The sequence below is a fragment of the Salvelinus alpinus genome, chromosome 28, assembly GCF_045679555.1.
Source record: "Salvelinus alpinus chromosome 28, SLU_Salpinus.1, whole genome shotgun sequence".
NCBI lineage: Eukaryota > Metazoa > Chordata > Actinopteri > Salmoniformes > Salmonidae > Salvelinus > Salvelinus alpinus.
In genome coordinates this window covers 22,792,504-22,817,602 of record NC_092113.1, presented here as the reverse complement: position 1 = coordinate 22,817,602, position 25,099 = coordinate 22,792,504, and the positions used below count along the sequence as shown (strand labels likewise).

Below are 25,099 nucleotides of genomic sequence, written 5' to 3'. Positions count from 1 at the left end.
ATAAATGGTAAATTCTTAAATTCAGCTGGCAAAGCTGGGTCCGATGATAAAACATGCCAGTGTTTCTTGACAGCATCTCCCACTTTGCGCGAGTTCAAAGTATATGTGGTGGTGAACATTACAGTGTTCTTTAACTCTAATGGCTCTTTATTTGTGGCAGTTCATCTCGTGTTTTCCCCAATGCCAAATCAAGAGTTTCATTGTCACATTGTAGAGAGTAGCCTCTTCTTAGAAAACGGATGTGGATGGAGCTGTCTACATAAGGATGCTAATTATTTTTAAACTCACAAAAGCTCTGACAAAGGCCTTGAGTCTGATACGTAAAGCTTATTAAAGAGCAGTGTGCGGGTTTCTTCTTTTTTTTAACCATATATTTGACCAGAAATCAAAGCCTTTGCTTATTCCACATTTTTAAGATGGAAAATGGCTATATATATGTCACAATGTAAACAATAATAATAGACTCTTAGCTTTCATTTGACACCCAATTTGACATGCTCCTATGAACTTTGTACTCATGGGTCCTTTTACATGGAAATGCCCTAAGGTAAAATCAGTGGTGGAAAAAGTACCCAATTGTCATACTTGAGTAAAAGTACAGATACCTTCATAGAAAAAGTAAAAGTGAAAGTCACCCAGTAAAATACTACTTGAGTAAAAGTCTAAAAGTATTTGGTTTTAAATATAATTAAGTATTAAAAGTACATATAATTGCTAAAATATACTTAAGTATCAAAAGTAAAAGTACAAGTATAAATACTTTCAAATTCCTTATATTAAGCAAAGCAGACAGCCACATTTTCTTGTTTTTATTTTTTTTTAATGGATAGCCAGGGACACACTCCAACACTCAGACACCATTTACAAACGAAGTATGTGTTTAGTGAGTCCGCCAGATCAGAGGCAGTAGGGATGACTAGGGATGTTCTCTTGAAAAGGTTGTGAATTAGACCATTTCCTGTCCTGCTAAGAATTCTAAATGTAATTATTACTTTTGAGTGTCAGGGAAAATGTATGAAGTAAAAAAGTACATCATTTGCTTTAGGAATGTAGTGAAGTAAAAGTTGTCAAAAATATAAAAAGTAAAGTACAGATACCCCAAAAAACTACTTAAGTAGAACTTTAAAGTATTTTTACTTAAGTACTTTACACCACTAGATAAAATGGATTGAGTTATTATGGCAAAAGTTATTATGGTAAAGTTGTTGAGTTGGTGCCATTCAGGATAATGATCAATTGTAGCTGACTTTCATTTCTTCCGGTCTGTAAAACAAGATTTAAAAAAAAAAATGTTTTTATACAATGCACTCCAGTTATGTATCAGCCAAGCCTACAAAGTGTTATATTGTCAGTGAATAGAACATTCAGAATTACTCACATTTACATGTGGGAAGGGCAGGAGTCCATTTCCCTTCCAGGCCACATGTGACGGTCCATCCATCACCATGCCCCTATCACAGACAAATGTCACAGAGTCACCAAACTTAAGAGACATTATTGCTCCTCTTGTCAATTGAGCATTTAAATGACAACATCCGTTTTCATTCTATTGTTTTTAAAGGGGATGAGCGGTTTGTTCCCTGACATTACTCTCAGGGCCAAGTTCTCAACACCTAAGGGGTGTTCCTAGTTTGCTAAAAAACATTGCAAAATAGTGCAGCTGGAGAAGCTATAGACTTGAAAAGGATTTGGAACCTTTGCACTCTGGAGGTGGATCACTCCAGGTCCCATCTTTGGTACAGTAGATCTCTCTCGCTCCAATCAGTTTCCCTACGCGACATCGATAGCCAATCACAGTGCTGTAAAAGTAAGGTGGTTCCAAATAGCCATTTGTCTCTCCATTTACCACCGTAGGAAGTTCAGCACACTGCACAGCTGAAAGACACACATTTACATGATTTACATGATTACATTACAACAATTTTGAAAATATTATGGTGACAGTATTGGAAGTTCAGGGATGTTATAAACTAAAACAATGATACCTAAAGCAATTGACCTATGACCCAGGTGTGATACTGTGTGGTGCAATAGGGTGATTCGGTTCCACGCCAGCGAGAGCAGAAAATATTTTTGGTATCTCAGACTGTTCTGGCAAATCTCACATAAAAACTTCATTGGGAGGAAGGATGCTTGAAAAGCTTTTTCCATTTGTATCACAAACCATGTTTGAGAAAATCATGATGAAAGTTGACATTTTAGGCCCTTTTTAGAGCTATACATGCCTCCTGTGAGACCCTATGATCCATGAACTGTACATGATACAGACAACATCTTGGTGTTATTATACTCCTTATAGTCTGCTCTAAAATATGGAGTATTTCTACATTCTGAAATACACATTCTCACATTAATTTATTCAACATTTTGCTTATTTGTAGACATATTGTTTGTAACAATACACTCTTCAAACATGTCAAATTTCTAGAATGGTCTCTCTGGTACTTTTAATGACATGACCCATTTTATACATAGAAATTGATATTATAGGTAATTAACCAATCACAGCCCTCCTTTAGGATTGCACATTCAGCAAGTCACCAGCAGAGGGAATTTCCCATTCACTGTGTTGACGGCTCATAAAATGTATAATACCGTCAGAATTAGCAGAGAGCCCACTCTGGAAATTGTATGTATATACTTGTACAGTATATATTGTTACAAACAATATGTCTTAAAATTAACAAAATCAAAAAGAGTAGTTTTGAGATATTAATATTTTCAATGTTGAATAAATTAATGTGAAAAATTGTGTTTCAGAATAAAGAAATACTCTTGACACCAAGATGTTGTCTGTATCATGTATGGTTCACAGATCATAGGGCCTTACAGGAGGCATGTATAGCTCTAAAAAGGGCCTAAAATGTCCACTTTCATCATGATTTTCTCAAAATTACTTTGTGATACAAATGTAAAAAAACATGTCAAACATTCTTCCTCCCAATGAAGTTGCTATGTTAGAATTGGCAGGACAATCTGAGATACCAAAAATATTTCCCGCTCCCTCTGTTGTGGAATCGCCCAGTAGCCTATCTAAAAAATGTATGTGACAGCCTACCTTCACAGACCGGAACACGCCCATCCCAGCCATCAGTCATGCAATTTCTTACATCCCGTCCAACCAGTTGATACCTGGTTAAAAAATGGGTACAAAAAGTGATTTAATCTGGCAATGCATCATTTTATTTGTACACTGTAACAATTATGAGGGTTAGGCAGCCTCGAGAGAAAATAGACATACTAACAGAATACTTACCCCTCATTACAAACCCCTGTAGCTGTATCCCCAAACTGTACACCGGTATAAATGAAATCACCATAAGAGATCTCTCCAGCAGATCCACATGATTTGCCTTTGGACAAGAAACTTTCACAATTCATTTTGGGGGAAATAACAAAATACACAAACCTTCACTCCCACAGAGTGATATAATATAGACTAGCTATGGATCTGCTGCCACCTAATGGTTAAACAAGATAAGTGCAATCTCCTGAACACGCTGCCTATGAGACAGAGCAGTTGCATTTTGTTGAATGTTCTTTATGTACTATATACTGTGCATATACATTTAATATATTCTGAACATCAATAATACTTCTCCTTATGGATTCTTACGTTCACATCTCAGAGTTACTGGCGTCCACTTCCCACTGACACAGGTACTATAGTAAGTGCCTCTTGCTCTCCCGTATCCCAAGGCACAACTGTAACGGACCCGTTCACCAGGACCAAAGTCTGTCTGTGTTATATAGCGGTCAGAAAGGTGTGCGTTGGGGAGGTACGGTGGCACTCTACATCTGCCTAAAGGAAAGGGAGATGGACCATTTTGACAATAGATTGAAAGTACATCTAGTATAATACCAATGCATCATAACGTGTTTTATATATTTCAATGATCAAAGAGACAGATCTTGGATGGTGTTATGTTTACCATCAGGCTTGGAGCTTTGAGTTATATCAGAGGCCTGACAGAGTGGGGGCTGGGGCTGCCACTGGCCATCTGGTCCACAGGTAAGCTGCTGGGCTCCAGTCAGGAGAAAACCCTCAGAGCAGGTGAAGGTCACTGAGTCTCCGACCTTGTATACTGAGTCAGCCTCACTCAGCTTCACACCGTTGGCCACAGAAGGATCAGGGCAGAACACTTCTGCTGGAACCACTTGTGGTTTACCTCCTACTAGAATGAGGACATTTCAAATGGTAGTGCCTTTTGTTTAATTCATTATTGCATCAATAATGACATAATTGTTAATGTGGCTCATTTTGGAGATGCCTCCATGGAGACAATGAGCTTATGCTTTGGTAAAAAGCATTGCAGTACAGTAGATAGGACTTTAGCCATGCTGTAGTAGCCTAAATAAACGTTTGTTTATGTGATATTATCCTGCTTTTGAGATGATGGGACAACTACGGACTGAATGTCCAAGGCCAACATGGTCAAGTCTCAACAGGAGTATCTTGGTGTGTCGTGCCAACAATCTCTTAGACAAGTACAGGGTCATGCCAGTCTGGTATTTCATACAGCAGGGCTTACTACATTGATTAGGAGGTGTGTTATGTATCCTACTAAAGGGATATATCTTATTGCTGCATATTACTGTAAGATTGGTAATTGAATGTTGCACACCTTCACAAGTGGGAATCTCTCCACTCCAGCCAGACTCTTTACACATTCTGTATTCCATCCCCTTCAGTGTAAACCTGTTCCAATATCACAGAGAGGATGAAAACAAATCTCAGGTTATAGGCCTATTTCATTCAAGACACTTCCCACTGGGCACGGACCTCAGTTCAATGTCTAGTTCTTATAACATTTGGTTGAGTTTTCAACTAATGTGAATTCAACGTGAAAACAACAAAAAATGTCACTGTCATTTAGTTTAAAAGTTAGGTGAAAAAAAATATGAAATGCCCTTCTTGATTACTTTTTGCAAATCCAATCAGTTTTCCACGTTGATTCAATGTCATCACATAGATTTTTTTGGGTTAAAATTATGTGGAAAACACATTGATTGAGTCAGTTTTTGTCCAGTGGGTTACTTACCCCTCATTGCACACTGCATATGCCTTGTCCCTGAACGAAGCCCCTGTGTAATCGTAGTGTCCATTGAACAACTCCCCAGCAGATCCACACATTTTCTCTAAGGAGAGGACACATTAGAAAACAGCAGAGCAGTCAGGGAACAAATCCAGGGTGGATGTGCCAAACTCAACATAAAGACTCATACAGAGAAGTGTTAAGCCGGCGACACTGCAGCCCTCAACGACTGAAGAGAATATACATTCAACTTCCCACATTTTCTCTCTTTGCAACCACCAGAGTAGTGTCAAATGATAGCTCCTTGCCACAACAATCTCATCCCACGCATCACATCAGACTCAGGCAGCGAGACACTTATCATAACCATAATGATATGATGACATGACATTCATTGAACCAGTGTTATGCACAACAACAATATACTGAGCTAAATGCTTAGCTGTAGCCTATTACTTACTTTCACACTTCATGGATAACCTTGTCCATTTTCCAGCTTCACACATGATAGAGCGAATGCCTTTGTACTGAGTGTAGCCCTCAGCACATCTGTAGAGGACTTTAGCTCCTTCGCTGAATGTGTTTTTCTGTCTCAGGTATTTGTCCCTGACTTGCATGTGTGGAAAGGACGGCGGCATACCACATTTCGATGGAACTTCAGCTGTTTACAAACAAATGAGCCACACCAGAGAGGTAAAGCAGAATCAGAATCAATCAAGAGTTAGCCAACATTGATAAAAAAAATAAAAATAATAACTATTGACTTTCTGGTTCATTAAGAAATAAACTTGAATGTGTTTTTGGTTGTTGAGACAATTACACTATGTCCATTCCAAGCTTATCTTAAATTATTATTATTTTTTTTCAATATATTTAGGCAAGTTAGCTGGTTAACTCATTGATCCTGCTTTGTAGTACTCATCAACAGTGGCAATTTCAATCACGGCATTAAACCGATGAATATGTAAAAATTCTACAAATTACATTGTCATAGTTACAGTGGTCTGTGCAATGTTATGTTTACGAATATAATAATCTTACCTGAGGGATGTATGGCAATTGATAAAAAGAACATGATTTTATACCCCAGATTCATCATTTCCTCCACGTTTATTGTGCATTCGGATCTGTAGGCCTACCCGTTGAAATGTGCTTAATAAAATTCTATCTAGAGTAGGCTGTATTTTATAGTTGGAGGGCGGAGTAGACATGTAAGTAGGCTTATATCTATTCAGATGTTTATTTACGTCAGCTGCTTAGGCTTTACTCACGGGGCGTGTTCGTTTTGCATGGCCTGTTGCCCCGGGTGGGCGGAGTTTGCACATTTTAGACCATTCCATTGGTCCTTAAGTAAAATCTCCCCCCAACTGGGTCACCGGGCCATGCAAAACAAACTGGCCATTTAGTAAGCTACACTGTATAGCCTACAACCTGTGCTTTCCCACTGATATTTGTAAATCATGTATGATAAGTGGACTAAGATGCACTCCAAAATAGGAGTGAGTCAAAGTTGATATGTTTTACATATCGAATTTCCTCCTGAAATTCTAGTTGCACACGTCTGTCAAGATAAGAGTGGAAAGCTCTATGGCCAATTTCACTTTGGGGACAAATCTAAGGGTCAAATACAAAGGCACAAGATTAAAAAAAAGAAAAACTTGACAGAACATGATTTGTTTACACTAGCATTGTCTGCCTCTTTCTTTCTCTTCACTGATTTCCCCTCCACTTCTGATCCTCCAATTTAACCCACATTTCTGCTCTAGCCTGTATTCATGTTGCAGAGCAGGTCCACAGAAAGCAACACTCCCATTTTAGTAAGATTATACAATTCTAACTTCTGCACACAAAATGCAGTGAGGCAAGATCATACCACTGAACTTTTAGTGGGAGCACTAGTTTACCACACCCTCTGTTCTGTACATGCTTTGCACAGACAAAATATGTTTCCTATGATGGTAGTTAAACTGGCAGGGCAAACCAGTTTCCACCCAATCCAGTTCCCACCAAACTTCTTATTATCAAAACATAACTAATATAGGTCTAGCTTGTCAACTTGTTTACTGTTCCCAATTGTATTTGTACAAAACTGAACAAAAATATAAACGCAACATGTAAAGGGTTGGTCCCATGTTTCATGAGCTGAAATAAAATATCCCTTACTTCTCTCAAATGTTGTACAAAAATGTGTTTACATCCCGGTTAGCGAGCTTTTCAACTTTGCCAAAATAATCCATCCACCTGACAGGTGTGGCATATAAAGAAACTGATTAAACAGCATGATCTTTACACAGGTGCACCTTGTACTAGGAACAATAAAAAGGCCACAATGCCAAAGATGTTTCAAGTTTTGAGGGAGCATGCAACTGGCATGCTGACAGCAGGAATGTCCAACATAGCTGTTGCCAGAGAATTGATTGTTAATTTCTCTACCATAAGCTGCCTCCAACGTAATTTCTGAGCATTTGGCAGTATGTCCAACTGGCCTCACACCCCAAGACCACGTGGAAACACGCCAGCCCAGGACCTCCACAGCTGGCTTCTTCACCAGCCACCCAGACAGCTGATGAAACTGTGTGTTTGCACAACTGAAGAATTTCTGCACAAACTGTCAGAAATCGTCTCAGGGAAGCTCATCTGCGAGCTCGTCGTCCTCATCAATGTCTTGACTTGACTGCAATTCGGCGTCGTGAACGACTTCTGGGCAAATGCTCACCTTCGATGGCCACTGGCACTCTGGAGAAGTGTGCTCTTCAGATTAATCCTGGTTTCAACTGTAAAAGGTAGATGGCATTGTGTTGTGTGGGTGAGCGGTTTACTGATGTCAATGTTGTGAATAGAGTGTCCCATGGTGACAGTGAGGTTATGGTATGGGCAGGCATAAGCTACGGACAACGAACACAATGGCATTTTATCTATGGCAATTTGAATGCACAGCGATACCGTGACCAGATCCTGAGGCCCATTGTCGTGCCATTCATCCACTGCCAGCACCTCATCTTTCAGCATGATAATGCACAACCCCATGTCGCAAGAACCTGTACACCATTCCTGGAAGCTGAAACTGTCCCAGTTCTTCTATGGCCTGCATACTCACCAGACATGACACCCATTGAGCATGTTTTGGATGCTCTGGATCAACGTGTACAACTGAATGTTCCAGTTCCCTCCAATATCCAGCAACTTCGCACAGCCATTAGAGGAATGGGACCAAATTCCACAGGCCACAATCAACAGCCTGATCAACTCTACGCGAAGGAGATGTCGCGCTGCATGAGGCAAATGGTGACCACACCAGATACTGACTGGTTTTCTGATCTACACCCCTACTTTTTTTTTTTTTTAAGGTATCTGTGACCAACAGAAATCCATAGATTAGGGCCTAAATAATTTATTTTAATTGACTGATTTCCTTATATGAACTGTAACCCAGTAAAATCTTTGTTGCATGTTGCATTTATATTTTTGTTCAGTGCATTTGTGTAGACTAGCCATGTTATCAACATTTGATTACTGATGAACCACTCATCCAAAGGACAGGATGTCTATAGGCGGAGTACTGATTTATTTTGGTCCTCAGTCTGTCATTGGTTTATAGCAGGGGTATCAAACTAATTCCATGGAGGGCCTAGTGTCTGCTGACTTTTGTTTTTTCCTTTCAATTAAGACCTAGACAACCAGGTGAGGGGAGTCCCTTACTAATTAGTGACCTTAATTCATCACTCAAGTACAAGGGAGGAGCGAAAAACCACAGACACTCGGCCCTCCGTGGAATGAGTTTGACACATTTATAGAAAGCACCATTTAAATTCCCTACACATCAGAAAACCCAACAATTTATTATTTCTATTCCAACTATAGTTCAGAATTGTCCTAATTTACAAATACAGTAATACAAGTTTATATATGACTCATAACATTTCATTACAATGTCTCCACACCTTAAAGTCTTGTTGGTTTAGGTAAATGGTTGCTTCGAGTGTAGTACAATGCAGTCTTGCGAAAGATGCCCACCGATACACAAACAAGGCTGTGAAAGCGGTAATGCGTGACAAGGACTTTACTGTTTCCAATAACAGAAATGAAAAAAGTAATAGAGTCAAAGTTCTCACCTCATTTGCTCACATTGTATATGGACTTATTTTTCTACTGCATTATTGACTGTATGTTTGTTTAACTCTGTGTTGTTGTAAGTGTCGAACTGCTTCGCTTTATCTAGGCCAGGTCGCAATTGTAAATGAGAACTTGTTCTCAACTTGCCTACCTGGTTAAATAAAGGTTAAATAAATTAAAAAAGGAGGCACCCCTGCTGATTGAACCAAATAAATACTTCCTGTGAGAATAATGTACTGTATGCTTCAGTAGTTCATGCTATACACAGACACTGAAGTTTCAGATGGTAGTATAACAATGAACCAACCCATTTCCCCTATGACACACCAGTCTGGAAACATTTGAACATTCCCAATCCCCTGCTGCCACCGTCCCTTTACGTCTTTGAGACACTTCTTGTATTAGTCCTCTTTCACATATACTGTAGGTAAAATATAAGAAGATAGAGTCATCTAGGTTATTATTCCCAAAAGCCACTCCCAGAGTCTAGCCCCATAGCCAGGGTTCTGCCACAGGCTTGCCCTGGCTTTAGAGAGAGACAGGGAGTTGTAGTGGAAACATCTAAACAGGATGACACCTCCCAATGAGCTCAATAAATCTGGCCACATTATGTACCAGAGAACCAAGTCAAGTCAAACTGCCATGAGCAAGATGTTCTGACAGAGTACAAGATCATTTCTTCAATAATTTACACTTACATCAGATAATTCTAGTGATCTAAAAATATCTTACAGCATCTTACAGTATGTTGTACTCTTACAGGCTACTGACTTCTGCCTACTTATATAATAACATTGTCTTGTAAGAGCCACAAAAGTAATGTTGCTAAACACCGGCACAGAAGCACTTTAGAGCAGCATTGAATGTAACATTATCAATGTGGCAGTAATAAACAAGATACACATGGTTGGACACAATCAGTGAACTGTAAGTATGAAAGTACCCATCTTCGCTTACGCTGTGCTTTTTCAAATGTCAGTATAGCAAATTTAAGAATAAATATTCCAAAATGTTGATGCATGGAATATTAACTGTAACTACAGTAGTACTGTCTAAAAACTATTTCCCCCCTTAAATCATGTTGCCATTTTAGCTGAGGACGTGCAATGGATGCATCGATAATGCAAAGAAATGGGTGTTTCATAACATGGCCATGAATGTGACATAATTGCAGTGTGAAATGTGAACTCTATACACACACACAGTAATGTAACATGTAAAAGTAACATGTGACTAACTAATAACATTAACTCTTAAGCCAAAATGTTAAATCCTGTATGGTGGTCTTTCAGCATACTCTCACTGAGGAAACAGGGCTGGTCAAGTATGAGAATGTTCAAAAGAGATGATATTCAACTATCCAATTAAAGGGGTACATATACTGAACAAAAATATAAAAAGACAACATGTAAAGTGTTGGTCCCATGTTTCATGAGCTGAAATAAAAGATCCCAGACATGTTCCATACGCACAAAAATACATTTCTCAAATGATTTTCATACTTCTCAAATTTATGCACATCTCTGTTAGTGAGCATTTCTCATTTGCCAAGACAATCCATCCACCTGACGGGTGTAGCATATCAAGAAGCTGATTAAACAGCATGATCATTACACAGGTGCACCTTGTGCCGGGGACAACAAAAGACCACTAAAATGTACAATTGTGTCACACAACACAATGCCACATATGTCTCCAGTTGAGGGAGCGTGCAATTGGCATGCTGAATGCAGGAATGCCCACCAGAACTGTTGCCAGAGAATTTAATGTTAATTTCTGAGGACTATTTCTGTCTGTAATAAAGCCCTTTTGTGAGGAAAAGATCATTCTGATTGGCTGGGCCTGGCTCCCAAGTGGCTGGGCTTATGCCCTCCCCAGGCCCCAATGGCTGCGACCTTGCCCAGTCATGTGAAATTCATAGATTAGGGCCTAATTTATTTATTTCAATTTACTGATTTCCTTATATGAGCTGTAACTCAGTAAAACCATTAAAATTGTTGCATGTTGCGTTTATATTTTTGTTCAGAATATATTATTCATAAGACCTTAAGTAATTGTTTATAAACTACATTGTAGAATTAAAGGATAATAATTTAAGGATAAGACAGAGTTTGTAGTCAGTGCTGTTTTTGATACATTTTTCAGTGTGGCAACCCTCTCCATTAGTTATAGTATAAATTATATACATTGTAATAGACAAAATCACTGAATGTCTCAAATCTACTGAAACAAATAATCTCAAGGATGTCCTCTATTCAACATTCTAAAGTTCTGTTCACAATAAATTAAACGTTGACCGTTGACTGTTGATAAGTGTGTGTGCCAAGGTCATGTTTGTCTCAAATCATATCGCTCTTCACCCACACACACCATCTATCTAACAGATGGCAACAGAAATGGAACTGTAGAACAAATTCTGGCCACTACAACTACCACATTCCATACCTAATTTGCTGCTAAGACGGTGTGCTTGAACTCCTGCTTGACAATCAAATTGGTAAGGCTGGCAGGGTATGAAGCAAGCCTGAGCAGAGCACCTGGGTTCAAATACTATTTGAAATAATTTAGCTGTGCTTTATAGCGCTTGCATGTTGCAATGGAACCAGCGGAAAATTCCCCAAAGTGCAAACACTACCCACCTGGCACTCCAGGCAAGCTAAAGCAAACACTCAAGGTATTTAACAAGATTTCTAAATTGTATTTGAACCCAGATCTGATGGCAGCGAAAATGTGGGGAAGTGGAGACACCCTTCTCGGTCCTCTTCAACTGTGGACAGCATCTTCTGCGTCTCCTGGGCTGAAGCAGTTGAGAGACTCCTTTAAGAGGCAGAAGGAGGGGGAAACAGAGTGTTACTTCCATGCAAAGCAGTGCCAAGGCTAGGTGCCATCCTCATAGTTTGTTTTGACTGGCCTCTGCTACACTTGAGCTCAGAGAGGAGGGTGAGGTCAATCACAAGACACAGCTTACTCTGTTTTTATAAGTAGCTGTTTTTAGAAAATTATCAAATTTAATGAGGCAAATGGGGAAACTAAAATTGCAGAATTTAAAAAATATATGATTTTAACCCTTAAAGCACTAACAGGGGTAAATGGTGAGGTCCTTCTGATCCTTCTGAAAATGTTAAGGCTTTGTCAAGCAAGTAGTTAGACAAAAAAACAACTATTTACCATAATTTACTTGTTAAAAAAAAGACGAATGAAAAATATATTTTGTATAGTAGTGGTGTGCGGTTAAACTAAAAATGTGGACTCAATAGTAAACTTTGTGACAAAAGCACCAAATTTAGCACAGAGGTAGATGTATGTATCCTGAAAAGTACAGTCGTGGACAAAAGTTTTGAGAATGACACAAATATTAATTTCCACAAAGTTTTCTGCTTCAGTGTCTTTAGATATTTTTGTCAGATGTTACTATGGAATACTGAAGTATAATTACAAGCCTTTCATAAGTGTCAAAGGCTTTTATTGCCAATTACATGAAGTTAATAAAGAGTCAATATTTGCAGTGTTGACCCTTCTTTTTCAAGACCTCTGCAATCCGCCCTGGCATGCTGTCAATTAACTTCTGGGCCACATCCTGACTGATGGCAGCCCATTCTTGCATAATCAATGCTTGGAGTTCGTCAGAATTTGTGGGTTTTTGTTTGTCCACCTGCCTCTTGAGGATTGACCGCAAGTTCTCAATGGGATTAAGGTCTGGGGAGTTTCCTGGCCATGGACCCAAAACATCGATGTTTTGTTCTCCGAGCCACTTAGTTATCACTTTTGACTTATTGCAAGGTGCTCCATCATGCTGGAAAAGGCATTGTTCGTCAACAAACTGTTCCTGCATGGTTGGGAGAAGTTGCTCTCGGAGGATGTGTTGGTACCATTCTTTATTCATGGCTGTGTTCTTAGGCAAAATTGTGAGTGAGCCCACTCCCTTGGCTGAGAAGCAACACCACACATGAATGGTCTCAGAATGCTTTACTGTTGGCATGACACAGGACTGATGGTAGCGCTCACCTGGTCTTCTCCGGACAAACTTTTTCCCGGATGCCCCAAACAATCGGAAAGGGGATTCATCAGAGAAAATGACTTTACCCCAGTCCTCAGCAGTCCAATCCCTGTACCTTTTGCAGAATATCAGTCTGTCCCTGATGTTTTTCCTGGAGAGAAGTGGCTTCTTTGCTGCACTTCTTGACACCAGGCCATCCTCCAAAAGTCTTCGCCTCACTGTGCGTGCAGATGCACTCACATCTGCCTGCTGCCATTCCTGAGCAAGCTCAACTTTGGGAGACGGTCCTGGCGTTTGCTGGACTTTCTTGGGCGCCCTGAAGCCTTCTTCACAACAATTGAACCGCTCTCCTTGAAGTTCTTGATGATCCAATAAATGGTTGATTTAGATGCAATCTTACTGGCAGCAATATCCTTGCCTGTGAAGCCCTTTTTGTGCAAAGCAATGATGACGGCACGTGTTTCCTTGCAGGTAACCATGATTGACAGAGGAAGACCAATGATTCCAAGCACCACCCTCCTTTTGAAGCTTCCAGTCTGTTATTTGAACTCAATCAGCATGACAGAGTGATCTCCAGCCTTGTCCTCATCAACACTCACACCTGTGTTGATGAGAGAATCACTGACATGTCAGCTGGTCCTTTTGTGGCAGGGCTGAAATGCAGTGGATTTTGGGGGGGGGGGATTCAGTTCATTTGCATGGCAAAGGGGGACTTTGCAATTAATTTGATCACTCTTCGTAACATTCTGGAGTATATGCAAATTGCCATCATACAAACTGAGGCAGCAGACTTTGTGAAAAATAATATTTGTCATTCTCTAAACTTTTGACCACAACTGTACAGTGCCTTCAGAAAGCATTCATACACCTTGACTTAGTCCACATTTTGTGTTACAGCCTGAATTCAAAATTAATTAAATCTATTTTTCCCCCCTCACCCATTTACACACAATACCCCATAATGCCAAATGAAAACATGTTTAGACATTTCTGCAATTTTATAGAAAAAACGAAATCCATAAATATCTAATTTGCGTAACTATTCACACCCCTGAGTCAATACATGCTAGAATCATCTTTGGCAGTGATTAAAGCTGAGTCTTTCAGGGTAAGTTTAAGAGCTTTCCACACCTAGATTATGCAACATTTGCCCATTATTCTTTGCAAAATTCTTCAAGGATTGTCAAATTGGTTGTTGATCATTGCTAGACAACCATTTTCAAGTAGATTTAAGTCAAAACTTCAACTAGGCCACTCAGGAACATTCACCATCTTCTAGGTACTGTAATCAACTCTAGTGCAGACTTGGCCTTGTGTTTAGGTTATTGTCCTGCTGAAAGGTGTATTCATCTCCTGGTGTCTGGTGGAAAGCAGACTGAACCAGGTTTTCCTCTAGGACTTTGCCTGTGCTTAGCTCCATTCTGTTTCTTTTTTTACCCTGAAAAACCCAGTCCTTAACAATTACAAGCATACCCATAACATGATGCAGCCACCACTATGCTTGAAAATATGGAGAGTGGTACTCAGTAATGTGTTGTATTAATTTTTTTGCAGTATTACTTTAGTGCCTTGTTACAAACAGGATGCATGTTTTGGAATATATTTAGTCTGTACAGACTTCCTTTTTTTTGCTGTCAATTAGGCCAGCATCTGAGTTAGGAAGGACACCTGTATCTTTGTAATGACTGGGTGTATTGATACAAAATCCAAAGTGTAATAAGTTCACCATGCTCAAAGGGATATTCAGTGTCTGCTTTTTAAAAATGTGTACCCATCTACCAATAGGTGCCCTTCTTTGCGAGGCATTGGAATACCTCCCTGGTCTTTGTGGTTAAACCGGTGTTTGAAATTCAATGTTCGACTGAGGGACCTTAAAGATAATTGTATGTGTGGGGTACAGAGATGAGGTAGTCATTCAAAAATCATGCCAATCACTATTATTGCACACAGAGCGAGTCCATACAACATATTACGTGACTTGTTAAGCAAATTTCTACTCTTGGAACTTATTTAGGCGTGCCATAACAAAGGGGTTGAATACTTACAGACTCAAGACATTTCAGCTTTTCAATTTTAATTAATTTGTTTAAAAAAAATGAAAAACATAATTGCACTCTGACATTATGGGGATATTGTGTGCTGGCCAGTAACAAAAAAAATCTAATTTAATCAATTTTAGAGAATCTTGTTTCTCATGGTCTGAGTGTCCTTTAGGTGCCTTTTGGCAAACTCCAAGTGGGCTGTCATGTGCCTTTTACTGAGGAGTGGCTTCCGTCTGGGCCTGATTGGCGGAGTGCTGCAGAGATGGTTGTCCTTCTGGAAGGTTCTCCCATCTCCACAGAGGAACTCTGGTGCCCCGTCAAGAGTGACCATCGGGTTCTTGGTCACCTCCCTGACCAAAGCCCTTCTCAGGTTGGCCATCTCTAGACCTTATATAGACAGGTGTGTGCTTTTCCAAATCATGTCCAATCAATTCAATTTACCATCAAGTTGTAGAAACATCTGAAGGATTATCAATGGAAACAGGATCCACCTGAGCTCAATTGAGTATCATAGCAAAGGGACTGAATACTTATGTACATTTTTACTCGCTTTTTCATTATGGGGTATGTCGATTTAATTTAATCAATTTTAGAATAAGGCTGTAATGTAACAAAATGTGGAAAAAGTCAAGGAGTCTGAATACTTTCTTAATGCACTGTAGAGCTAAAAGGCTGATGGCACCGGCGCCCATATTGCCCATATCGGTGGCCATCTTAGGTCGTACCGGTATGTCAGATTAACTCTAAATCACCAATTTCTTAGCTTCTGAGTATCACAGAAATACAACACTTTGAATGAATAACAGACAAATGTTCATAACATGTGGCTATGGATGAAATGTATCAAGTTAACTTAAATTAAAAATATATATTTTGAAACATTAAACTTGTGGGACAGTCCCGCATTTGGCCCTTTGTCCTGCGTCCCCCAACCAAACAATCATGTCCAGCATTTTATTAACAAATTCAAACACCACTAATTTAGAAAAAAAGGTTGATTTGTCCCGTATTTCAGTCACACATTCCAACCGGTCTCTTGCAGTCATGTTGCGCTTATACACTGCTCAAAAAAATAAAGGGAACACTTAAACAACACAATGTAACTCCAAGTCAATCACACTTCTATGAAATCAAACTGTCCACTTAGGAAGCAACACTGATTGACAATAAATGTCACATGCTGTTGTGCAAATGGAATAGACAAAAGGTGGAAATTATAGGCAATTAGCAAGACACCCCCAAAAAAGGAGTGATTCTGCAGGTGGTGACCACAGACCACTTCTCAGTTCCTATGCTTCCTGGCTGATGTTTTGGTCACTTTTGAATGCTGGCGGTGCTCTCACTCTAGTGGTAGCATGAGACGGAGTCTACAACCCACACAAGTGGCTCAGGTAGTGCAGTTCATCCAGGATGGCACATCAATGCGAGCTGTGGCAAAAAGGTTTGCTGTGTCTGTCAGCGTAGTGTCCAGAGCATGGAGGCGCTACCAGGAGACAGGCCAGTACATCAGGAGACGTGGAGGAGGCCGTAGGAGGGCAACAACCCAGCAGCAGGACCGCCTTTGTGCAAGGAGGTGCACTGCCAGAGCCCTGCAAAATGACCTCCAGCAGGCCACAAATGTGCATGTGTCTGCTCAAACGGTCAGAAACAGACTCCATGAGGGTGGTATGAGGGCCAAAAATAGCTATTTGGACATAAATGATGGACATTACCGAACAAAACAAACATTTCTTGTGGAAGTGGGAGTCCTGGGAGTGCATTCCGACGAAGATCAGCAAAGTGAAGATTTATAATACTATTTATGAGTTTTGTTTACTGCACAATTTGGCTGGTAACTGTATGGCTTCCTTTTGTGGCTGAACGCTGTTCTCAGATTATTGAATATTGTGCTTTTGCCGTAAACCTTTTTGAAATCTGACACAGCGGTTGCATTAAGAACAAGTGTATCTTTAATTCTATCTTTCATCAAAGTTTATGATGAGTATTTATGTTATTTGACGTAGCTCTCTGCAATTTCTCTGGATATTTTGGAGGCATTTCTGAACATGGCGCCAATGTAAACTGAGGTCTTTGGATATAAATATGAACTTTATCGAACAAAACATATATGTATTGTGTAACATGAAGTCCTATGAGTGTCATCTGATGAAGATCAAAGGTTAGTGATTAATTTTCTCTATTTCTGCTTTTTGTGACTCCTGTCTTTGGCTGGAAAAATGGCTGTATTTTTCTGTGATTTTGCGGTGACCTAACAATTGTTTGTGGTGCTTTCGCTGTAAAGCATATTTGAAAATCGGACACTTGTGGGATTAACAACAAGATTACCTTTAAAATGGTATAAAATACATGTATGTCTGAGGAATTTTAATTATGAGATTTCTGTTGTTTGAATTTGGCGCCCTGCACTTTCACTGGCTGTTGTCATATCACGGGATTGCAGCCATAATTAACACAATCTGCTCTAATTTGCTCACAAAAAATATTTGAAAATCAAATGGGCTTACAGGTGTAGTTTGGACATGAAATCTGTAAAATTCTGCCAACATTTTGTATTCATGTAGTCTACACTCCCCCGCGAATTTCCGCAAAATCCTGCTGTTGGTCACCCTAAATTGTACAATAAATGTGTGATAATAAATAAATAAATATCTGGTTATTTGAATGTTTTACTGCTTGAAAGACAGTGTCTCTTTGCAATCATTACCAATTTGGGGTCAATAACAATAACCTCCGTTGGCGCCCTTAAGCAAAAAATATGTTGGAGCTTTTAGGGTTAAAAGGTAGAGTCAGTGATGCACATAGTAAAGAGCAGAATCGGGCCGACTTCTGCAACAACTAAGACTGCGAAGCGTGAGACAAAATTGTTTTGGTCCTGTAGCTATTGCCTTGCAGCAGCGTGAAGCACACCCGTGCAGATACTCTGAGTGCATCATCGTCTTGCATTGTGCTTACCTGCAGTAACTGATGTTTATCCTACTGCTTGTGGAAAGGTCATATCACTGAGTCTTAGTTGATGGACATAAGTAACATCATAAACATATTTAAAAGAGCGAGACATTCATACAGAAAGACAACACTAACTTGGCTTTGTGCCAACTCTGCTCCTTCAGGGTCCTCGAAGGACTGCATGCTGGGTAGAAAGGGGGCCAGGGGCCGTCGAGATTGAGGTAGGTTGCCAGCGCTGTAGAGGCGCGGTCGCTTCACCTGGTCGTGACTGGACAGCGGGGTGAAACTGTTCCTCCGGAGGAATGTGGCAGGAACGACGTCATTACGGACTTTATCCTGGTGAGAGAAGATTAAGGAAAGGGAATCAGAAATTAGAGAAATAAAGTATCTTTCACTGTGTGTGTGTGTGTGTGCGCACGCCTTGCTTGCTACACTTCTTGTGAAAACAATCCAGCTGGAACAAACAGAAGATTGAAGGCGCTTTTGCGGTTCCTTTCCCAGACATGTTATTCTCCCTCCATTTAACAGGGCTATTCTCAGGAAAAGGCAGTGTGGTCATTTTTATGAGTGTGACGCCCACACCACCAGGGACATCTGGTTAACACACTGTACTGGGGACAGCACTGAGGTCTGTTCACACCAGAACTACAATACCATCAGAAAATATTCATACCCCTTGACTTATTCCACATTTTGCTGTGTTACAATTCAAAATTGATTAAATATATGTTTTTTTCTCACCCATCTACACACAAAACCCCATGACAAAGTGAAAACAATTTTAGCAAATTTATTGAAAATAAAATACAGAAATATCACATTTACATAAGTATTCACACCCCTGAGTGAATACTTTGTCGAAGCACCTTTGGCAGTGATTACAGCTGTGAGTCTTTCTGGTTAAGTCTGTAAGAGCTTTCCACACCTGGATTGCGCAACATTTGCCCATTATTCTTTTCAAAATTCTTCAAGCTTTTTTGTCAAATTGGATATTGATCATTGCTTGACCACCATTTTCAGGTCTTGCTATAGATTTAAGTAGATTTACAGAACCAGTCAAAAGTTTGGACACACCTACCCATTCAATTGTTTATATTTTCTACAATGTAGAGTAATAGTGAAGACAACAAAACTAATGAAATAATGTTTATATATATATATATATATATATATATATATATATATATATATATATTCTTCAAAGTAGCAACCCTTTATCACAGCTTTGCACACTCTTGACATTCTCTCAACCATGCTTTCCAGTCTTGAAGGAGTTACCACATATGCTGAGCACTTGTTGCCTGCTTTTCCTTCATTCTGCGGTCCAACTCATCCCAAACCATCTCAATTGGGTTGAGGTCGGGTGACTGTGGAGGCCAGGTCATCTGATGCAGCACTCCATCACTCTCCTTCTTGGTCAAATAGGCCTTACATAGCCTGGAGGTGTGGTGAGTCATTGTTCTGTTGAAAAACAAATGATAGTGGGACTAAGCGCAAACCAGATGGGATGATGTGTCGCTGCAGAATGCTGTGGTAGCCATGCTGGTTAAGTGTGCCTTAAATTCAAAATAAATCACCGATAGTGTCACCAGCAAAGCACCCCCACACCTCCTCCTCCATGCTTCACGGTGGGAACCACACATGCATAGATCATCCATTCACCTACTCTGCGTCTCACAAAGACACGGTGGTTGGAACCAAAAATCTAATTTGGACTCATCAGACAAAAGGACAGATTTCCACCTGTCTAATGTCCATTGCTCGTGTTTCTTTACCCCAAGCAAGTCTCTTCTTCTTATTGGTGTCCATTAGTAGTGGTTTCTTTGCAGAAATTTGACCATGAAGGCCTGATTCACGCAGTCTCCTATGAACAGTTGATGTTGAGATGTATCTGTTACTTGAACTCTGAAGCATTTATTTGGGATGCAATCTGAGGCTGGTAACTAATGAACGTATCCTCTTCAGCAGAGGTAACTCTAGGTCTTCCTTTCCTGTGGCGGTCCTCATGAGAGCCAGTTTCATCATAGAGCTTGATGGTTTTTGCAACTGCACTTGAAGAAACTTTGAAAGTTCTTGAAAGTGTTCCAGATTGACTGACCTTCATGTCTTAAAGCAATGATGGACTGTCGTTTCTCCTTGCTTATTTGAGCTGTTCTTGCCATAATATGGACTTGGTCTTTTATCAAATAGGGCAATCTTCTGTATACCACCCCTACCTTGTAGGTGGACCAATTCAGTTTGTCCGTGATGTGTACACCGAGGAACTTAAAACTTTCCACCTTCTCCACTACTGTCCCGTCGATGTGGATAGGGGGGTGCTCCCTCTGCTGTTTCCTGAAGTCCACAATCATCTCCTTTGTTTTGTTGACGTTGAGTGTGAGGTTATTTTCCTGACACCACACTCCGAGGGCCCTCACCTCCTCCCTGTAGGCCGTCTCGTCGTTTTTGGTAATCAAGCCTACCACTGTAGTGTCGTCCACAAATTTGATGATTGAGTTGGAGGCGTGCATGGCCACGCAGTCGTGGGTAAACAGGGAGTACAGGAGAGGGCTCAGAACGCACCCTTGTGGGGCCCCAGTGTTGAGGATCAGCGGGGTGGAGATGTTGTTACCTACCCTCACCACCTGGGGGCGGCCCGTCAGGAAGTCCAGGACCCAGTTGCACAGGGCGGGGTCGAGACCCAGGGTCTCGAGCTTGATGACGAGTTTGGAGGGTACTATGGTGTTAAATGCTGAGCTGTAGTCGATGAACAGCATTCTCACATAGGTATTCCTCTTGTCCAGATGGGTTAGGGCAGTGTGCAGTGTGGTTGCGATTGCGTCGTCTGTGGACCTATTGGGTCGGTAAGCAAATTGGAGTGGGTCTAGGGTGTCAGGTAGGGTGGAGGTGATATGGTCTCTCAAAGCACTTCATGATGACGGAAGTGTGTGCTACGGGGCGGTAGTCGTTTAGCTCAGTTACCTTAGCTTTCTTGGGAACAGGAACAATGGTGGCCCTCTTGAAGCATGTGGGAACAGCAGACTGGGATAAGGATTGATTGAATATGTCCGTAAACACACCAGCCAGCTGGTCTGCGCATGCTCTGAGGACGCGGCTGGGAATGCCGTCTGGGCCTGCAGCCTTGCGAGGGTTAACACGTTTAAATGTTTTACTCACCTCGGCTGCAGTGAAGGAGAGCCCACAGGTTTTGGTAGCGGGCCGTGTCAGTGGCACTGTATTGTCCTCAAAGCGAGCAAAAGTTATTTAGTCTGTCTGGGAGCAAGACACCCTGGTCCGCGACAGGGCTGGTTTTCTTTTTGTAATCCGTGATTGACTGTAGACCCTGCCACATACCTCGTGTCTGAGCTGTTGAATTGCAACTCTACTTTGTCTCTATACTGGCACTTAGCTTGTTTGATTGCCTTGCGGAGGGAATAGCTACACTGTTTGTATTCGGTCATGTTTCCGGTCACCTTGCCCTGGTTAAAAGCAGTGGTTCGCGCTTTCAGTTTCACGCGAATGCTGCCATCAATCCACGGTTTCTGGTTTGGGAATGTTTTAATCGTTGCTGTGGGTACGACATCGTCAATGCACTTTCTAATGAACTCGCTCACCGAATCAGCGTATTCGTCAATGTTGTTGTTGGACGCAATGCGGAACATATCCCAATCCACGTGATCGAAGCAGTCTTGAAGCATGGAATCAGATTGGTCGGACCAGTGTTGAACAGACCTGAGCGCGGGAGCTTGCTGTTTTAGTTTCTGTTTGTAGGCTGGAAGCAACAGAATGGAGTCGTGGTCAGCTTTTCCGAAAGGAGGGCGGGGGAGGGCCTTATATGCGTCGCGGAAGTTAGTATAACAATGATCCAAGGTTTTACCAGCCCTGGTAGCAAAATCGATATGCTGATAGAATTTAGGGAGTTTTGTTTTCAGATTAGCCTTGTTAAAATCCCCAGCTACAATGAATGCAGCCTCAGGGTGTGTGGTTTCCAGTTTACATAGTCAGATAAAGTTCGTTCAGGGCCATCGATGTGTCTGCTTGGGGGGGAATATATACGGCTGTGATTATAATCGAAGAGAATTCCCTTGGTAGATAATGCGGTCGACATTTGATTGTGAGGAATTCTAAATCAGGTGAACAGAATGACTTGAGTTCCTGTATGTTGTTATGATCACACAACGTCTCGTTAATCATAAGGCATACCCCCCCACCCTTCTTCTTACCAGATAGATGCTTGTTTCTGTCGGCGCGATGCGTGAAAAACAGCTGGCTGCACCGACTCCGTTAGCGTCTCTCGAGTGAGCCATGTTTCCATGAAGCAAAGAACGTTACAGTCTCTGGTGTCTCTCTGGAATGTTACCCTTGCTCGGATTTCATCAACCTTGTTGTCAAGAGACTGGACATTGGCAAGTAGTATGCTAGGGAGTGGAGCGCGATGTGCCCGTCTCCGAAGCCTGACCAGAAGACCGCTTCGTTTGCCCCTTTTACGGCGTTGTTGTTTAGGGTCGCCGGCTGGGATCAGATCCATTGTACTGGGTGGAAGGCAAAACACAGGATCCGCTTCGGGAGAGTCATATTCCTGGTTGTAATGATGGTGAGTTGACGTTGCTCTTATATTCAGTAGTTCCTCCCGACTGTATGTAATGAAACCTAAGATTACCTGGGGTACCAATGTAAGAAATAACACATAAAAAAATACTGCATAGTTTCCTAGGAACGCGAAGCGAGGCGGCCATCTGTCGGCACCGGAAGATTACTCCTTTTTTTTCACTCAGCCAATTAGTTTAGAATTGGGGAGTAACTACAATGTTGTTCATCCATCATCAGTTTGAGCCATTAAACTCTGTAACGATTTTAAAAAGTTACCGTTAGCCTCATGATGAAATCCCTGAGCGGTTTCCTTCCCCTCCGGCAACTGAGTTAGAAAGGAAGCCTTTAACTTTGATGTGAATGGGTGTATTGCTAAACCATCCAAAGTGTAATTAATAACTTCACCATGCTCAAAGGGATATTCAATGTCTACTTTTTATAAATGTTTTCACATCTAGCAATAGGTGCCCTTCTTTGCGAGGCAATGGAAAACCTCCCTGGTCTTTGTGGTTGAATCTGTGTTGAAATTCACTTCTCGACTGAGGGACCTTTAGGAATTGTATGTGTGGGGTACAGAGATAAGGTAGTCATTAGAAAATCATGTTAAACACTATTATTGCACACAGAGTGAGTCTATGCAACTTATTGTGACTTGCACATTTTTACTACCGAACTTATTTAGGCTTGCCATAACAAAAAGGGGTAGAATACTTAATCAAGACATTTCATATTTTCATGTTTAATTAATTTGTCAAAATGTCTAAAAACATAATTCCACTTTCACATTATGGGGTATTGTGTGTAGGCCAGTGACAAAAAACAAACAAATATTTAATCCATTTTAAATTCAGGTTGTAACACAAGAAAATTTGGAAAAAGTCAGTGGATGTGAATAATTTCTGTAGGTACTGTACTGTATAACCAGAACACAGGTTAGATTAGATTACATGAAATAGGCCCTTTGTGTGGTTGAGGGTGGAGATGGTGCGCTGGCTTTTTATAAGAGCAATTTCACTACAAAATAGAACTCTTCAAACCACACCTCCACAGCTTAGCCAGATGGCAATGACTCGGCTGTTTACTGTCAAACTGACCCTTAAGGGAAAGTCTTCGGATCAGTGTTCAGAACTGGCCACATCCGTTACCGAGAGGGATACAGGAAATAAACCTAGAAAATTAAGAAGAACGCACAGTAGATTGAACAGCGATATGGCAAGGAGAGCAACTCACTAATGTCCTATCCCGGTGAGTGTTCACAGCCTTCACTTTCAGGTCAAACATGTCCACTTTGCAACCTGGCCGAGAGATGGAGAGAATAACAGTCAATGTTAACCTGAGAGAGGGAGGAGAAATATGTGGATTCTGAGACAGGGTAGTCTTGGATGAGATATCCTACCATAAGCCACAGGGGTGAGCTTTAGAACTGTGTGGAGGGGACACTTCAAGTAGGGCAGGTCATCTGTGTCAACAGAAACAAGAATGCCAATGACTTCACTTAAAACATTACACGTGAGATCTATGCATCATCTCAAGACAACTCAATCTTATGCATTTCAATGACACATGACAGTTAATGATAGATATTTATTTTTCAGGGATTATATTTAGATTAGACGATATCATTACTCAATAGATTACATTACTTCCCTTTCATGACATCTGGGATCAGGCAGTGACAGTCAGAAGTGCCCAATGCCCAGTCACAGTGTGGGCGAGCTGTGGCAGACAGACTTTACTAGCGTTTAAAATGCTCTTTTAGGCACAAACCACTTTTGCTCCTGACTTTGACAGACCTTTAAGAGGGCCATGTGACATTGTTTAGCCTCAACTTAATTATCTCGACTAACCGGTGCCACCGCACATCGACTCTGTACCAGGACCCTCTGTATATAGCCTCACTATTTGTTACACAAAACATGCCGTTTTTAAAAAAAAAACTGCATTGTTGGTTAAGGGCTTGTAAGTAAGCAATTCACTAAGTATTTGGCGCATGTGACAAATAAAATTTTATTTGACTTTTATTTCTGTCCTGTTTCATCCAGGATGAACATGTGCAAGTGTTTTTCACTCAAAACAAGCAGATGTAAATTAAGAGGAGTGTGTTTGTATCCTAGCCAAAGTAAATGAGTTTCCTAACACAGCTGTGTCTATCTGCGAATCTCCATGTTTATATACAGTGGGGCAAAAAAGTATTTAGTCAGCCACCAATTGTGCAAGTTCTCCCACTTAAAAAGATGAGGCCTGTAATTTTCATCATAGGTACACTTCAACTATGACAGACAAAATGAGAAAAATAAAATCCAGAAAATCACATTGTAGGATTTTTTATGAATTTATTTGCAAATGGTGGAAAATAAGTATTTGGTCACCTACAAACAAGCAAGATTTCTGGCTCT

At 40.7% G+C, this 25,099-nt stretch overlaps 2 protein-coding genes across 5 annotated transcripts in view; both read right to left on the bottom strand.

The window, feature by feature from the left end:
* Positions 1 to 798: 798 nt before the first annotated feature.
* LOC139557430 (complement receptor type 2-like) lies at positions 799 to 6,248 on the bottom strand. Of its 2 annotated transcripts, none has more exons than XM_071372226.1 (11): positions 6,078 to 6,248; positions 5,497 to 5,697; positions 5,043 to 5,139; positions 4,626 to 4,699; positions 3,933 to 4,172; positions 3,617 to 3,802; positions 3,257 to 3,353; positions 3,059 to 3,132; positions 1,696 to 1,875; positions 1,379 to 1,451; positions 799 to 1,263 (listed from the first exon to the last, which is right to left on the bottom strand). In XM_071372226.1, the coding sequence occupies exons 1-10, from the start codon at positions 6,133 to 6,135 to the stop codon at positions 1,441 to 1,443; spliced, it is 1,218 nt and encodes a 405-aa protein (XP_071228327.1). In that variant the 5' UTR covers positions 6,136 to 6,248; the 3' UTR covers positions 799 to 1,263; positions 1,379 to 1,440. The 2 variants fall into 2 exon arrangements, with proteins under 2 accessions (XP_071228327.1, XP_071228326.1); XM_071372225.1 differs by having other exon boundaries at positions 3,933 to 4,175; positions 6,078 to 6,247.
* A 4,391-nt stretch (positions 6,249 to 10,639) lies between these two features.
* The window catches only part of LOC139557429 (6-phosphofructo-2-kinase/fructose-2,6-bisphosphatase 2-like), a 36,046-nt gene continuing 21,586 nt past the window's right edge, over positions 10,640 to 25,099 (bottom strand). For 2 of the 3 annotated variants that reach the window (XM_071372221.1, XM_071372223.1), the window contains 4 exons: positions 24,100 to 24,162; positions 23,934 to 23,998; positions 18,270 to 18,470; positions 11,774 to 11,966 (listed from right to left, as the gene is read on the bottom strand). In XM_071372221.1, the coding sequence (XP_071228322.1) occupies positions 11,913 to 11,966; positions 18,270 to 18,470; positions 23,934 to 23,998; positions 24,100 to 24,162 (383 nt within the window). In that variant the 3' untranslated portion in view covers positions 11,774 to 11,912. Of the gene's footprint in view, positions 11,967 to 18,269; positions 18,471 to 23,933; positions 23,999 to 24,099; positions 24,163 to 25,099 lie in introns of all 3 variants that reach the window. The other variant, XM_071372222.1, reaches the window with a different exon arrangement.